The 16,769-nt window shown below is 51.0% G+C and overlaps 1 protein-coding gene across 2 annotated transcripts in view; it reads left to right on the plus strand.

Moving 5' to 3' along the window:
- The window catches only part of PRKD2 (protein kinase D2), a 42,913-nt gene that overhangs the window by 3,550 nt on the left and 22,594 nt on the right, over positions 1-16,769 (plus strand). For both annotated transcript variants that reach the window (XM_007997306.3, XM_007997307.3), the window contains exons 4-10: positions 2,500-2,631; positions 8,591-8,745; positions 8,849-9,071; positions 11,807-11,884; positions 11,969-12,122; positions 15,636-15,753; positions 16,252-16,329. In XM_007997306.3, coding sequence (XP_007995497.1) covers positions 2,500-2,631; positions 8,591-8,745; positions 8,849-9,071; positions 11,807-11,884; positions 11,969-12,122; positions 15,636-15,753; positions 16,252-16,329 — 938 coding nt within the window. The remainder of the gene's footprint in view (positions 1-2,499; positions 2,632-8,590; positions 8,746-8,848; positions 9,072-11,806; positions 11,885-11,968; positions 12,123-15,635; positions 15,754-16,251; positions 16,330-16,769) is intronic.

The raw sequence follows: 16,769 nt of genomic DNA on the forward strand, positions 1-16,769 counted from the left end.
GGGACTGGTCTAAACTTTCATTTATGGATTAGGATGCTAGTGACACGGTTTGTACAGTTTGAAAATTCATTGAGCTGTGCACTTTCCTGAACATATATTATACTTATTTATTTATAAGACTAGTCAATGCAGTAGTGAGAAGGGGGAAAAGAGGAGAAGGAGTTCGATCTGTAACTGACTGTGCTATACTTTAATATAAAGGTAAAAAATGGGCCAGTTGCAATGGCTAACACCTGTAATCCCAGCAGTTTGGGAGGTTGAGGTGGGAAGATCGCTGGCTGGAGCCCAGGAGTTTGAGACCAGCCTGGGCAACATAAGGAGACCCCGTCTCTTAAAAAAAAAAAAAAAAAAAGTTAGCCGGGCAAGGTAGCACACGTCTATAGTCCCAGCTACTTGGGAGGCTGAGGTGGGAGGATTTCTTGAGCCTAGGATTTTGAGGCTGCAGTTAGCTACGATCATGTCACTGCATTCCAGCCTGGGCAACAGAGAGAGACCCTGTCTCTAAAAAAGAAAAAAAGTAGAAAAAGAAAAAAAAAAAGTTATGATGTCCATGGCTCTTCCCACAAAAATGCTAAATTAAATCAGAATCTCTGCAAAGTGAGATAGGATCTGCCCATCAGTATTTTTAAAAGCGCCCCCCACTCCACCCAGGTGATTTTCTCAGACACAGCCAGAAGCCAGTTCACTCACTCACTATTCCAGTCGTATAGATGAGCATGCTCTCAGCACTTTGGACCAGTCTATGGCCCTTGGTCCCTCTTGAGGGTGGGGGGCAGCTGCCTCTCATGGCTGTCCTCCCTGCGGCTCCTGCAGTGCTCAGTGAAACCGGCTCAATGAATGAATGACAGAAGTCTGGATTTACACCTTTAGTGACCTCGTCCAGGCTTTAAGTACTCTTTCATATCATAAGCTGGCCTCACTTGAATTTTTATCTTCATCCTTGTCTCTCCCCTAAACCTGAGTTTTGTTTTGTTTTTGTTATTTTTATTTATTTTTTGTTTTTTTAGCTGAAATCTCCCTCTGTCACCCAGGCTGGAGTGCAGTGGCACAAACTCAGCTTGCTGCAACCTCTGCCTCCTGGGTTCAAGCGATTCTCCTGCCTCAGACTCCCAAGTAGCTGTGATTACAGGCACCTGCTACCACACGTGGCTAATTTTTGTATTTTCAGTAGAGATGGGATTTCACCTTGTTGGCCAGGCTGGTCTCAAACTCCTGATCTCAAGTGATCTGCCCACCTTGGCCTCCCAAAGTGCTGGGATTACAGGTGTGAGCCACCACTCCCGGCATGTTATTTTGTTTTGAGGTAGGGTCTTGCTCTGTCACCCAGGCTGGAATGCAGTGGCATGATGACCACTCACTGCAGCCTCTACCTCCCAGACTGAAGCAATCGTCCTGCCTCAGCCTCCCGAGGTGGCTGGACTACAGGCATTACAGTCATGTACCACCACACTGGGCTTTTTTTTTTTTTTTTTTTTTTTTTTTTTAAGACAAGAATCTTGCTCTGTTGCCTAGGCTGGAGTGCAGTGGCATGATCTTGACTCACTGCAACCTCTGCCTCCCAGGTTAAGCGATTCTCCTGCCTCAGCCTCCTGAGTAGCTGGGATTACAGGCTCGGCTAATTTTTGTATTTTTAGTAGAGATGGGGTTTCATCATGTTGTTCAGGCTGGTCTCGAACTCCTGACCTGTAGTGATCCGCCCACCTGGGCCTCCCAAAGTGCCGGGATTACAGATGTGAGCCACCACACACAGCCTATCCATGTTTTTTTGTTGTTGGTGGTGGTATTTTTAATTAAAATTTTAATTTGGTAAAATATACATAAAATAAAAATTACTATTTTAGACCGGGTGCGGTGGCTCACGCCTGTAATCCCAACACTTTGAGAGACCGAGGCGGGCAGATCACCTGAGGTCGGGAGTTTGAGACCATCCTGGCCAACATGGTGAAACTCCGTCTCTACTAAAAATACAAAAATTAGCCAGGCGTGGTGGCGCATGCCTGTAATCCCAGCTACTTGGGAGGCTGAGGCAGGAGAATTGCTTGAACCGGGCGGCGGATGTTTTGGTGAGCCGAGATCGCGATACTGTACTCCAGCCTGGGTGACAGAGCGAAACTCTGTCTCAAACAAACAAACAAAAACAAAAAAACCCCACATATTAAGCACCTTTAAGCGTACAGTTCAGTAATTTGAAGTTCATGCACACTGTTGTGCAGCCAGTCTCCAGAACTGTTATCATCTTGCAAAACTGAAGCTCCCTGCCCATTAAAAACTCCCCAATTCCCGATCTGTCCCTGCCCGGGGCATAGGGATATATGTGTTTTGTTCAGGGGTGGCGCTGGGATTTGAAGCCAGGCAGAATGTAGTATGAGAGCAAATGAATGAAGGAAGGAAAGATCAAACCTTGCGGCTGGGAGGACTGTGAGAAATCAGGGAAGGTGGGGTCTGGAAAAGCTTCGGCCTATCCCGCCTCAAGTATCCACCCTTATTTTCCGCCTACAGCCTCAGCCACCTTCGAGGACTTCCAGATCCGCCCGCACGCCCTCACGGTGCACTCCTACCGGGCACCTGCCTTCTGTGATCACTGCGGGGAGATGCTCTTCGGCCTAGTGCGCCAGGGCCTCAAGTGCGATGGTGAGAGCCAAGGGGTTGGGGGTGGGGCCTGGGGCGGGGCTCTGCACCGGGGGCGGAGCCTAATGGTCCTGGCGCGGGGACCGCGTGGGGAGAAGAAGCGGGGCTCAGAGCTGGGGGCGCAGCCTAGGAAGTAATAATGGCAAGAAGGATGGGCCCAGAAGCAGAGCTTGGGGAAGGAGGGGTGGGGCTGGGCCGGGGCTCAGGTCTAGGGGCGGAGCCTAGGAGGTGGAGCTGAGAGGGACAAGTAGGAGCCTAAGAACAGAGCCCAGGGGAGCAGAAGGGTGACTGGGGAAGAGGGTGGAGCCTGTATCAGTCAGGGATCAAGCAGAGAAACAGATCCAGTAGGAGATATATATTAAGATATTTATATGCAAGGAATCAGCTTACAGAATTGTGTGTGGTAGCTAGGCAACTCAAATCCAACTGGGCACAGTGGGGCAGGCCAGTAATCCCAGCACTTTGGGAGGCCAAGGTGGGTGGATCACCTGAGGCCAGGAGTTCAAGACCAGCCTGGGCAACATAGCAAGACTCTGCCTGTACAAAAAATAATTAACCAAGCATGGTGACAGACACCTGTGGTCCCAGCCACTTGGGAGGCTGAGGCAGGAGGATCACTTGAGCCTGGGAGCTCGAGGCTGTAGTGAGCCCTGATTGCACCCCTGCACACCAGCCTGGGTGACAGAGTGAGACCCTGGTGCAAAAAAAGGAAAAAGACCGGATACAGTGGCTCAAGCCTGTAATCCCAGCGCTTTGGGAGGCTGAGGAGGACGGATCACAAGGTCAGGAGATTGAAACCATCCTGGCTAACATGGTGAAACCCCATCTCTACTAAAAATACAAAAAACTAACCAGGCGTGGTGGCGGGCTCCTGTAGTCCCAACTACTCCGGAGGCTGAGGCAGGAGAATTGCTTGAACCCGAGAGGCGGAGGTTGCAGTGAGCCGAGATCGTGCCACTGCACTCCAGCCTGGTGACAGAGCAAGACTCTGTCTGAAAACAAAAACAAAAACAAAAAAACAAAAAAAGAAACAAAAAATTCATCCTATCAAGAAGGGCAGGCAGGAACTCTTAGGCACAAGGCGAAGCTGATGTCCACAGGTGGAATTTCTTCATCCAAGAAGTCTCTGATCTGCTTTTTAAAACATTCAGCTGATTGAATCAGACCTACCTAGAACAAGCAGGATTACCTCTCCCACTTACAGTCAACTGATTATGGATTTTCATCACACCCAGAAAATACCTCCATTGGGCTGGGCGCAGTGGCTCACAGCTGTAATCCCAGCACTCGGGGAGGCCGAGGCGGGTGGATCACCTGAGGTCAGGAGTTCGAGACCAGCCTGGCCAACATGGTGAAACCCCGTCTCTACTAAAAATACAAAAAATTACCCAGCGTGGTGGTGGACGCCTGTAATTCCAGCTACTCGGGAGGCTGAGTCAGGAGAATCTCTTGAACCCAGGAGGCAGAAGTTGCAGTGAGCCGAGATCGCACCATCACAGCGTGGGCAACAAGAGCGAAATTCTGTCAAAAAAAAAAAGGAAAAGAAAATACCTCCATGGAGCTTTCTCTTCCCAGTTCTTCCTGGAGTCGGGGAAAAGCTGGGTTGAGAGGGTGAACAGAAAAAACAAACCTTGGCTGGGCGCGGTGGCTCACACCTATAAACCCAGCACTTTGGAGGCTAAGGCGGGCAGATCATGTCAAGAGATCGAGACCATCCTGGCCAACATGGTGAAACCCCATCTTTACTAAAAATACAAAAATTAGCAGATAGGGTGGCATGTGCCTGTAGTGGGAGGCTGAGTTAGGAGAATCACTTGAATCCAGGAGACAGAGGTTACAGTGGGCCAAGATCTTGCCACTGCACTCCAGCCTGGCAACAGAGCGAGATTCTGACTCAAAAAACAAACAAACAAACAAAAACAAACCTTCATGGCAACATCTAGATTAGTGTCTGAATAACTGAATCTCGCCTAGCCAAGCTGACACATAAACATGACCATCAGGGGTCCACCTCTTATCAACGTGGCACCTGTCTTAGTTTGTCAGGGCTGCCATAACAAAATACCACCCTGTGTGGCTTAAGTCCAGGAGTTCGAGACCAGCATGGGCAACACGGTGAAACCCTGTCTCTAAAAAATACAACAAATTGGCCAGGCATGGTGGTGCATACCTCTAGTCCTAGCTACTCAAGAGGCTGAGGTGGGAGGATCAGCTGGGCCCAGGAGGTTGAGGCTGCGGTGAGCCGTGTTCACGCCACTGCACTCCAGCCTGGGTGATGGAACACGATTCTGTCTCAGGAAAAAAAAAAAAAAAGGTCACCCAGTCTGGTTGGATTACAACCATACTTTCAGCCTCAATTAACCTTAATTACCTCCATAAAGGCACCATCTCCAAATATAGTTGCATTGGAGGTTAGGGTTTCAACATATGAATTTTGGGGAAGACATGGACATTTAATCCATAACAGGAGCCATACATATCTCCTTAAATCATAGTTTAAAAACATAGTGTTTTGTTTTGATTTTTCTTTTGAGACAGTGTCTCACTCTATCACCCAGGCTGGAGTGCAGTGGTGGGATCTCAGCTCACCGCAACCTCCGCTTCCCAGGCTCAAGTGATTCTCCTGCCTCAGCCTCCCGAGTAGCTGGGATTACAGGCATGCACCACTACCGCTCGGCTAATTTTTGTATTTCTAGTAGAGACAGGTTTCACCACGTTGGCCAGGCTGGTCTTGAACTCCTGACCTCAAATGATCCACCTCCTCACCCTCCCAAAGTGCTGGGATTACAGGCGTGAGCCACTGCACCTGGCCAAAACATACAGTTCTTTAAGCCAAGAATCTCAAGGTTCAGCCCAAGTGTCAAGATCTATAGGTCCTCTGTCCCTGTTATTCATGCTTCTGAGAATGTTGAAATCAGGGCTCTGCCTACAGATGAAGGCCATGTACCTGCATTCGTCATGAGGACAGATGACAGGTGAGGACCATCCATTCTGTGATGAGACCCTGTGGCTCCATTTTTTTTTTTTGAGACAGAGTCTTGCTCCGTCACCCAGGATGGAGTTCAGCAGCGTGGCCTTGGCTCACTGCAATCTCTGCCTCCCGGGTTCAAGCAATTCTCCTGCCTTGGCCTCCCAAATAGCTGGGATTACAGGTGCACGCCACCACTCCTGGCTAATTTTTGTATTTTTAGTAGAGGCGGGATTTCACCATGTTGGCCAGGCTGGTCTCAAGTATTCCACTCACCTCAGCCTCCCCAAGTGCTGGGATTACAGGCATGAACCACTGCGCTGGGCCCCATGTGCCTCCATTTTTATACAATATGCCCTGAGATTAGAGGCATGTTTTTGGATGTTCCATTGGGTATTAGGTCTGAGACAGTATCTCTAGCTCCATGGGTGCCACGCTTGTACAGAAATCCAGATTCTGGGCTGGGCGCGGTGGCTCACGCCTGTAATCCCAGCACTTTAGGAGGCCAAGGCGGGCAGATCATGAGGTCAGGAGTTAGAGACCAGCCTGGCCAACATGGTGAAACCCTGTCTCTACTAAAAATACAAAAATTAGCTGGGTGTGGTGGCAGGCGCCTGTAATCCCAGATACTCGGGAGGCTGAGGCAGGAGAATCATTTGAACCTGGGAGGCAGAGGTTGCAGTGAGCTGAGATCATACATTGCACTCCAGCCTGGGCGACAGGGTGAGACTCCGTCTCAAAAAAAAACAAAAACAAAAAAACAAAAAAAAGAAATCGTTTCTCCAACATCCTGTGTTCCAGATCATCATGCAGTCCCAAATATATTTGTATTATTTAAGGACTCTAGGCCTGCAGAAACTGACTCTGCATTCAAAGCTCTTACAAATATTGCCATCGTCCACATACCATATCCAACTCTTGAGGTCTCAGCATATGCAGTCTTCGTCATGGTACAGCCCTGGTGTCATCAAGACCTAATGGGTTCTCAGCACGGACCTCACTGACCCAGCATCACAGATGATGGTCCCAGTTCCTGTGGTGGCAAGAGAACCCCAAATGACTCCATTCCGACAGGAGTTTAGCTCTATCCTGGGACTCATTCTGGGAGTTATAGATAAGATTCTGAAATTCTGGAAAGCATATGAGTGATTCAAGGCCAACACTGGGAAATGGTTCCCGTATGCAGACCATTTGCCCTGCTGAAGCTCTTCTTGCAGGGCCAACACCGTTCTCCAAGCTTGCCTCCGCGATTACAACATGCAGCCAAGACAGTGCCTACAATGAGGAGGTGTGGAACTGGAAAGCCTGGAGCAGGCGGCTACCAGAAGGGCTCCCAAAGGCTGGAGGAACATTCTTCACTCCAGAATAGAAAGCGATCCTGGAATCGTTTGGAATCACTGGAGATGTATTAGAGCACGCATACACGTTTCCGGTGGGGAACGGGGACTTGAGCTGATTTCTCCATGGATGAAGATTTTAAAAGATAAAATAGGCAGGGCACAGTGGCTCACACCTGTAATCCCAACGCTTTGGGAGGCTGAGGTGGGAGGATCACTTGAGCCCAGGAGTTCAAGACCAGCCTGGGCAACATAGCGAGACCCCATCTGTAAAAAAAAAAAATTATCTGGGCATGGTATCGTATGTCTGTGGTGCCAGCTACGCAGGAGGCTGAGTCAGGAGGATTGCTTGAGCCCAGGAGTTGAAGGCTGCAGGGAGCTATTATTGTGCCATTGTGCTCCAGCCTGGGGTACATAGAGATCCTGTCTCTACAAAATAAAATAAAGACAATAACAAGTCATACTTCTGCCTAGTATGGTACAATGAACTTGAGTACAACTGATAACTCTTCTTTTTGAGACTGAGTCTCACTCTATTGCCCAGGCTGGAGTGCAGTGGCATGATCTCAGCTCACTACAACCTCCGCCTCCTGGGTTCAAGTGATTCTCCTGCCTCAGCCTCCGGAGTAGCTGGGATTATAGGTGTGTGCCACCACACCCGGCTAAGTTTTGTATTTTTAGTAGAGATGGGGTTTTGCCATGTTGGCCAGTATGGTCTCGAACTCCTGACCTCAAGTGATCCGCCTGCCTTGGCCTCCCAAAGTGCTGGGATTACAGGCGTGAGCCACCATGCCTGGTCCGCACTACTAAGATTTAATCACACTACTTAGGGATTGCCTGGATTCCAGGTCTACAGAAAAGAGAAAGTGGGGTATGGGGGGTGAGCAGACCTGGAGGGAGTGATAGTGACCTTAGGGGTGGGGGTGAGGAGAGGCAGTTTCTCTGGGAAAGTTGGGGCTGGGGAAAGAAGGGGAACCAAAGGGGCCTCAGAAAAAGGAAGGTCAGGGCTAGAAGGGGGAACAGGTGTCTCTAGGGAGTTGGACAGGCGTTTTGGGGAGGACTAAAAGGAGGTGCTTACCACAGAGAATTGGGGCTGGGTCCGAGCTTTGGAGGGGACTTTTGAGGCATCCCTTGTTGCAGTGGGGAAAGGTGGGGTGCGAGGCGTGTTCAGGCCCTGCGGGACAGACCGGGTGATGTTGGGGCTACAGGCTGGAACTAGGGGCGGAGCTTTGGAGGGAAGCTTTGAGGTATCCGTTGTTGGAGTGGGAAAATTTTGGATGTGGGGTGTGTTCAAGGTCTGGGGGACAGATGGGGTGATGGCAGGGCTACAAGCTGAAACTAGGGATGGAGCTTTGGCGGGGACCTTTGAGGTGTCCCTTGTTGGAGTGAGAAAAGGGGTGTGGGTGTGTTCAGGGTCTGGGGGATAGATGGGGTGATGGTGGGGCTACAAGCTGGAACTTGGGGCGGAGCTCTGAGGAGGGGCGGGCCTGGGGCGGGGGCTGATACACTTACGGGTAGTACCTTTTGGAGGATATCGTGCTGGGGGTGAGGGGACAGGACCAGGTGGGAGATTGGGTGGAAAGGGCAGAGTTCTCAAGAAGAGACCTAGGAGGGGCAGAGGCCATGTCTCTTACTTACTCTCTGGCGCCCCCTGCAGGCTGCGGGCTGAACTACCACAAGCGCTGTGCCTTCAGCATCCCCAACAACTGTAGTGGGGCCCGCAAACGGCGCCTGTCATCCACGTCTCTGGCCAGCGGCCACTCGGTGCGCCTCGGCACCTCCGAGTCCCTGCCCTGCACGGCTGATGAGCTGGTGAGGAGATGGGGGATGGGACGGATTGGTAGCTAGGCGGGTGACGGGGCCCAGGCATGGGGCCAATGCACTGATGTGTCCCTTTCGTTCTTCCCAACGACAGAGCCGTAGCACCACCGAACTCCTGCCTCGCCGTCCCCCGTCATCCTCTTCCTCCTCTTCTGCCTCATCCTACACGGGCCGCCCCATTGAGTTGGACAAGATGCTGCTCTCCAAGGTCAAGGTGCCGCACACCTTCCTCATCCACAGCTACACACGGCCCACCGTTTGCCAAGCTTGCAAGAAACTCCTCAAGGGCCTCTTCCGGCAGGGCCTGCAATGCAAAGGTTAGCTGGGCCCGTCGGGGAGGACAGACAGGGTCAGAGCTTCCTCCCTGTCCCAACCTGGTCTTGTGGCAGGACACAAGGATCTCAGCACAGGTATTCTGAGCCTTGGGAGCCCAGGGCCTCAGAAGGGGAGAGCCCTAAATCCTAGAGTTCTGGGACTTTTGGAATTCTAGAATCCTAGAACCTCAGTTTTGTGTGTGTGTGTGTGTTGTTTTTTTTTTGGAGACAGAGTGTCACTCTGTCACCCAGGCTGGAGTGTAATGGTGCAATCATGGCTCACTGCAGCCTCAACCTCCTGGGTTCAAGTGATCCTCCTGCCTCAGCCTCCTGAGTAGCTAGGACTACAGGTGGTGCCACGACACCCAGCTAATTTTTAAATCATTTGTAGAGATAAGGTATCACTATATTGTCCAGGCTGGTCTTGAACTCCTGGGCTTAAGCAATCCTCCTACCTCGGCCTCCCAAAGCGCTGGGATTACAGGTATGAGCCACCATGCCCAGCTGAACCTCAGTCTTTAGAACCCTGGAATCCTAGATTCATAAAGCGTTTAGCATGGAATTCTAAAACTGTAGAACCTGAGAATTCTAGAATCAGAACCATAGCATTCAAAAATTCCGAATGATAGAATTCAGCTAAAATAACAACAGAACTTTAGATTACACATCTTAGATCTCCCAAGTTATAGATTCTCAGAACATGAGAATTTTGGAACCATGGGATTTGAAGGTAATAGAAACATAGGTACATCAAATTTGAGAGTCTTAGACGTCCAGAATCGTATAAACTTGAAACCATCGTAAGCTAGAATCCTGGAAATTCTAGACTCCCAGAACTTTGAACGATCAAATTCTAGAATCCAGCCAGGCATGGTGGTTCATGCATGTAATCTCAGCACTTTGGGAGGTCAAGGTAGGTGGATCACTTAAGCCTAGGAGTTTAAGACCAGCCTAGGCAACATGGCGAAACCCTGTCTCTACAAATAAATTAAAAACTAGCTAGGCGTGGCAGCATGCATCTGTGGTCCCAGCTACTTGGGACTCTGAGGAGGGAGGATTTAATGGAGCCCAGGAGATTGAGGCTGCAGTGAGCTGTGATTGTGTCACTGCATTCCAGCCTGGGTGACAAAGCAAGAACTTGTCTCAAAAAAAGAAAAAAAAAGTTCTAGAACCTCAGAGGTCTAGATCCATATAAACTTAGAAACATCCAATTCAAGAATTTATTAGAACAATCGAATTCTAGAGCTAAAGAAGCACGGAAACATCAAATTCTAGAATCTTGTAGGTATAGAATCCTAGAACCTTGGAATCTGCAGACTCGGGAGGCAGAGAAGCCTAGAATTGTAGAACTCTAGAACTGTCAAATTTTAGAGTTGGGATATATAACACCCTAAAATCTTGGACATTAAAGAGTCTTAGAAGTGTCAAATCATAGATGTCTAGAGCTCTAGAAACTTGGACATCAAACTCTGAAGCCTTAGAAATATGGCATCAGGTCGGGGGCAGTGGCTCACACCTGTAATCCCAGCACTTTGGGAGACTGAGGTGGGTGGATCGCCTGAGCCTAGGAGTTCAAGACCAGCTTGTACAATATGGAAAGACCCCATCTCTACAAAAAATACAAAAAATTAGCCGGGCATGGTAGTACGTGCCTGTAGTTTCAGCTACTCAGGAGGCTGAGGTGGGAAGATTGCTTGAGCCTGGGAGGCAGAGGTTGCAGTGAGCCAAGACTGCGCCACTGTACACTCTAGTCTGGGAGAGACTAGAGACAGAGCCAGACTATTTCTCAAAAAAAAAACAAAAAACAAAAAAAAACAGAATCATAGAACCTTCATAAAATAGGTTTTTAGTAAACTCTAGAATCTTTGATGTATAGTGTCCCTAGAACCGTGGAAACACTGAACTCTACAGCAATGGTTCTCGTCCAGGGGCAGTTTCGCTCCTAGGGGATGTTTCACAAGGGTTGGAGATAGTTTTGTTTGGTACACTGGGCTAGTGCTACTGGCGTCCAGTAGGTAGAAGTCAGAGATGCAGCTAAACATCCTACAATGCACAGAGCAAGTGCCCTAAAACAAGGAGTTATCCTGGGCACTATGTTAGTGTCACGGGTTGAGGAACCCAGCCCTAGGGTGTTCAGAGTCTAGAGTCACAGCACATTAGAACCAATAACACACACATACACACACACACACACACACAAGTTGGGCGCGGTGGCTCACACCTGTAATCCTAGCACTTTAGGAAGCCAAGGTGGGTGGATCACCTGAGGTCAGGAGTTCGAAACCAGCTTGACCAACATGGCGAAACCCCATCTCTACTAAAAACACACAAAAATTAGCTAGGCTTGGTGGTGGGCACCTGTAGTCCCATGCCCAGCTAATTTTTGTATTTTTAGTAGAGATGAGGTTTCACCATGTAGGGCAGGCTGGTCTTGAACTCCTGACCTCAAATTATCTGTTCTCCCTGGCCTCCCAAAGTACAGAGATTACAGGCAGGAGCCACCGCACCCGGCAGTCATCGGGATTTTGAGTCTACCCCTCCCACTTAATCAAGACCCCCCGAGAGTTGGGCAAACTGTGGCTGAAAGTGGGAAAATGACCAGGGCGGCGGCAGCCAGTGTTCTTACCCAGGCAGCAAGAAGAGACTCTTTTGAGCCTGGGGCTTAGGGTCAAGGTTCAAGCCTTCCAGGTAACCTCTCTTCCCCTTCTCACCTGTCCCCTTGTTCCCTGTCCTACCAGACTGCAAGTTTAACTGTCACAAACGCTGCGCCACCCGTGTCCCTAATGACTGCCTGGGGGAGGCTCTTATCAATGGAGGTGAGAGGCTGGGGGGACGCTGGGGAGAAAGGGGGGAAGGGGCAGGGCTGGGTGGAGGCCCCTCTGACGCCTCCGTCCCCACAGATGTGCCGATGGAGGAGGCCACTGATTTCAGCGAAGCTGACAAGAGCGCCCTCATGGATGAGTCAGAGGACTCCGGTGTCATCCCTGGCTCCCACTCGGAGAATGCACTCCACGCCAGTGAGGAGGAGGAAGGCGAGGGAGGCAAGGCCCAGAGGTACGCACGGAACCCTCCAAGCAACCCTGGGGGAAGACCCTCCTGCACAGTGAACCTCCATATCTTTTTATCTACAGTGGGCTGACATCACCTTGTATTTGTAAATTTTCCCAGTTCCTGAGGCAAACCTTTTAAAGCACTACAGCTTTTTAAAAATAATTTTTTGTTTTGAGACAGGGTCTCAGTCTGTCACCCAGGCTGGTGCAGTGGTGCAGTCTTGACTCACTGCAGCCTCAATCACCTGGGCTCAAGCGACCCTGCTACCTTAGCCTCCCAAGTAGCTGGGACCACAGGCTCATCCACCATACCCAGGTAATTTTTGTATTTCTGCAGAGACAGGGTCTACCCTATGTTGCCCAGGCTGGTCTTGAACTCCTGACTCCTGAGCTCAAGTGATCCACCCGCCTCAGCCTCCCAAAGGGTCTTGCTTTGTTGCCCACTGGAGTGCAGTGGTGTGATTGTGACTCACTGTAACCTCAAACTCCTGGGCTCAGATGATCCTCCTGCCTTGGCCTCCTGAGTATCTGGGACTACAGGGACGCAATGCTATCTGGCTAATTTTTTTTTTTTTTTTTTTTTTTTAGACAAGAGTTTCACTCTTGTTGCCCAGGCTGGAGTACAGTGACACAATTTCAGTTCAATGAAACCTCCGCCTCCTGGGTTCAAGTGATTCTCCTGCCTCAGCCTCTGGAGTAGATGGGACTACAGGCACCCACCACCATGCCTGGCTAATTTTTTGTAGACGGGGTTTTGCCATGTTGGTCAGGCTGGTCTTGAACTCCTGACCTCAGGTGATCCATCTGTCTTGGCCTCCCAAAGTTGCTGGGATTACAGGCGTGAACCACCACGCTCGACCTATATTATTCTATTTTTTTTTTTTTTTTTTTTTTTTTTTTTAGGGATAGGGGTCTTGCTATGTTGCCCAGGGTGGTCTTGAACTTCTGGGCTCAAGCAATCCTCCCACCTCAGCCTCCCAAAGTGCTGGGATTACACATTTTGAAACTATATACAGAGTTCACACTTATTCAATTCCACTGGAATGTGAGCTCAGGTGCATGAGGGCAAGGATATTTTCTGCCCTCCCAGGTGCCTAGGACAGGGCTGGCTCAGATCAGGCACTTCCTATCTGGGTGTGGCATGAATGTTTCTTGAGAAAGCTGGCGCAGCACAGTTCACACAGGCGCTGGAGGCTGAGAGTCAGCCCAGATCCCAGCTCTACCACTTCACTTGCTAGATGCTTCCCTGTGTGCCACGGTTTCCTCCTGGGGCGATGAGGTATCTACCCCACAGGGTGATAAACCTGGGGCAGGGGTAAGCGGGCACCCTCACAGGTGCACCGGAAAATATTTAATGGGCACCTGCCGTGTTCTGACTCCAAGCACACAGCTATGAACAAAAGAGGTAAAAGTCTGCTCTTCTGGAGCTGACAGTCTCAGTGGGGAGACAGCTAATAAATGCATCCACAGCATCAGGTATTGGTGATGGTGATAAAAACAAGAGGAGATGGAGAATGGGGGACATGCTATCTTAGGGGCATTCAAGGAGACCTCGCTGAGGAAGTGGCAGTTGAAGGGAGGGGAGGGAAGGAGCCTTGTGGGGCTCTGGGGGAAGAGGCTTCCAGGCAGAGGCAACAGCAGGTGCAAAGGCCCTTGGGTAGAGCCACCCGTGTTCCAGGGACAGCAGAGACCCACGTGGCTGCAGCAGGGGGGGTGAGGGGAAGAGGGTGGGACAGAAAGGGGATGGGTAAGCTGGTCACAGTAACGACAGTGTTTCCTGTGGTGCCTCCCAACCCAAGCAGCCTGAAGCCGCAGGTTCCCTTTCTCCCACGTCTTTCCTGGGAATGTCTAGTAACACAATCATACGCTGTCAGAGTTGGACCTTGAGGGGTTGGGGGTGGCGGGTGTGGGGAGAGGTAGCCTATTTCACAGATGGGGAAACTGAGTCTCAGGCAAAGGGATGTGGTCAAGACCACCCGAGTTTTTTTTTTTTTGAGACCTAGCCTCGCTTTGTTGCCCAAGCTGGAGTGCAGTGGCAGGATCTAGGCTCACTGCAACCTCCGCCTCCCAGGTTCAAGCAATTCTCCTGTCTCGCCCTCCCGACTAGCTGGGACTACAGGCACCCGCCACCACACCCAGCTGATTTTTTTAATTTTTAGTAGAGATGGGGTTTCACCATGTTAGCCAGGATGGTCTCGATCTGCTGACCTCGTGATCTGCCCGCCTCGGCCTCCCAAAGTGCTGGGATTACAGGCGTGAGCCACTGCGCCCAAGGCCACCCGGGTTCTGATCTAGCACAGGGATCCAGAGATTGTTGGTTCCAGAGTTGAGCAAGTCAATCTCTCAAATCTCGAACTCCTGACCTCAAGTGATCCCCCCACTTCTGCCTCCCAAAGTATTGGGATTACAGGCATGAGCCACCACGCCCAGCAGGTCACTTAATCACTCTCTAGACCTTCCTTACTGCACTAACAGCATCTGCACAGATGAGGGAGGTGAGGCCCAGAGAGGTTGAATCACTTACCCAGTGTCACACAGCTGGCTCCACAATCGCTGGACTAAATACCAATTAGCATTTACTGGAGGTCCTCTGTATGCCAGGCACTTTACTAAGCTCCGTAGAAAGGTTTCCACTCCTCATAGCATCCCGTTTGGGTGCAGAAACTGAGGCACAAAGAGGTTAGTTAATTTGCTAGGCAGCCTGACTTCAGAAAGGCCTATTACAGAAGCCCTCTCAAGAATCTCCTTCTGGGCCAGCGTGGTGGCTCGCACCTGTAAGCACTTTAGGAGGCCGAGGCAGGTGGATCTCTTCAGGCCAGGAGTTCGAGACCAGCCTGGCCAACATGGCGAAACCTCATCACTACTAAAAATACAAAAATTAGCCAGGAGTGGTGGTGCGCATGTAATGGTCACCGTGATTGTCCCAGCCACTCAGGAGGCTGAGGCACGAGAATCGCTTGAACCCAAGGCAAAGGTTACAGTGAGCTGAGATCGCACCACTGCATTCCAGCCTGGGTGACAGAGCGAGACTCTTAAACAAAAGCCGGGCGCGGTGGCTCAAGCCTGTAATCCCCGCACTTTGGGAGGCTGAGATGGGCAGATCACGAGGTCAGGAGATCGATACCATCCTGGCTAACATGGTGAAACCCCGTCTCTACTAAAAAATACAAAAAAACTAGCTGGGCGAGGTGGCGGGCGCCTGTAGTCCCAGCTACTTGGGAGGCTGAGGCAGGAGAATGGCGTAAACCCGGGAGGCGGAGCTTGCAGTGAGCCGAAATCCGGCCTCTGCACTCCAGCCTGGACGACAGAGCGAGACTCCGTCACAAAAAAAAAAAACAGAAAAAAAAAAAAAAGACAACTCCCAGGTGTGTGTTGGGGGTGGGAAATTGTCAAAACAAAAACCAACCAAACAAAAACAGTCCCCAACTCCCTAGTTTCCCAGAGATGCCCCCTGCGGCCCCAAGCAGCATGGTCATTTTCTGCATGTGACTTCTCACCCCTTCCTCTTCCTCCGCAGCTCCCTAGGGTACATTCCCCTAATGAGGGTGGTGCAATCAGTGCGACACACGACGCGGAAATCCAGCACCACGCTGCGGGAGGGTTGGGTGGTTCATTACAGCAACAAGGACACGCTGGTGAGTGGCCGGGGCGGGGCCCGGTGCGGGGAGTGAAGGTTGGAAGAGGGGCGGCTCAGCTTGAGTAGGCGGGGCTAGGTGGGTGGGGCTGAAGCTAGGCGCGGGCGGGCCAGTAGTGGGCTGGGCCATGCTGGAGGCGGGGCTTGAAGTAGGAGCGTGGGTTATGAGGGTGGGACTAGGGGCAAGAGTTAGGGAAGACTCGGGGCTAAGGGCAAGGTTAGGGGCGGGGCTAGAGTTAGGGGAGGAGCTTGGCTGGAGGAAGAGGGCTAAGTGGAGGTGAGTCTGGGGTTAGGGCGTGGGGGCTGGGCTAGGGTTAAGGCTAGGAGCGGGGCTAGGGTTAGGGCGTGTGGGTGGGGTGGGACTACGGCGTGGGGGTAGGTGCTAGGGTTAGGGCGTGCACGTGGTGCTCCAGGCACCTGGAGCCCCAAGCAGCGCCACGGGACCGAGATTGGGCCGGAAAGTCTGGCGGTTCACGTGACTCTTCCAACATCTTTGCAGAGAAAGCGGCACTATTGGCGCCTGGACTGCAAGTGCATCACGCTTTTCCAGAACAACACGACTAACAGATACTATAAGGTAAGCCTCCGGGCTTCCAGCTCCCCTGGACTTCCCGCTGTGCCCACAAACTTCCCCACACCTCCTCCTACCCCCGGTTACTCCAGACAGATCCTGCAAATCACACCCTCTGCCCACCCCCAGCCTCCCTGCTTCCAGCTCATCAGCAAGAGCTGCCCATGCCCATCCGATTCTGGCCCCACCACTTTCCAGCGCGGGCGGCCCGGGCAGGTTCCCTACTTCTCAGTGCCTCACGCTTCTCACCTGTAAATATGCCTCAAATGCTAGTACCTCAGGGCTGGTGCTAGAATTCAAAGAGCCAATCCACTAAAGCAATCGGCTTAGGGCGTGGTATATTAAGCTCCCAGTAATTCTAAGGCTGTTCTCACTATTCCTTTATTTTTTTATTATTTATTTATTTTTTGAGACGGAGTCTCACTCTGTCGCCCGGCTGGAGTGCA

The sequence above is a fragment of the Chlorocebus sabaeus genome, chromosome 6 (assembly GCF_047675955.1).
Source record: "Chlorocebus sabaeus isolate Y175 chromosome 6, mChlSab1.0.hap1, whole genome shotgun sequence".
Classification (NCBI taxonomy): domain Eukaryota; kingdom Metazoa; phylum Chordata; class Mammalia; order Primates; family Cercopithecidae; genus Chlorocebus; species Chlorocebus sabaeus.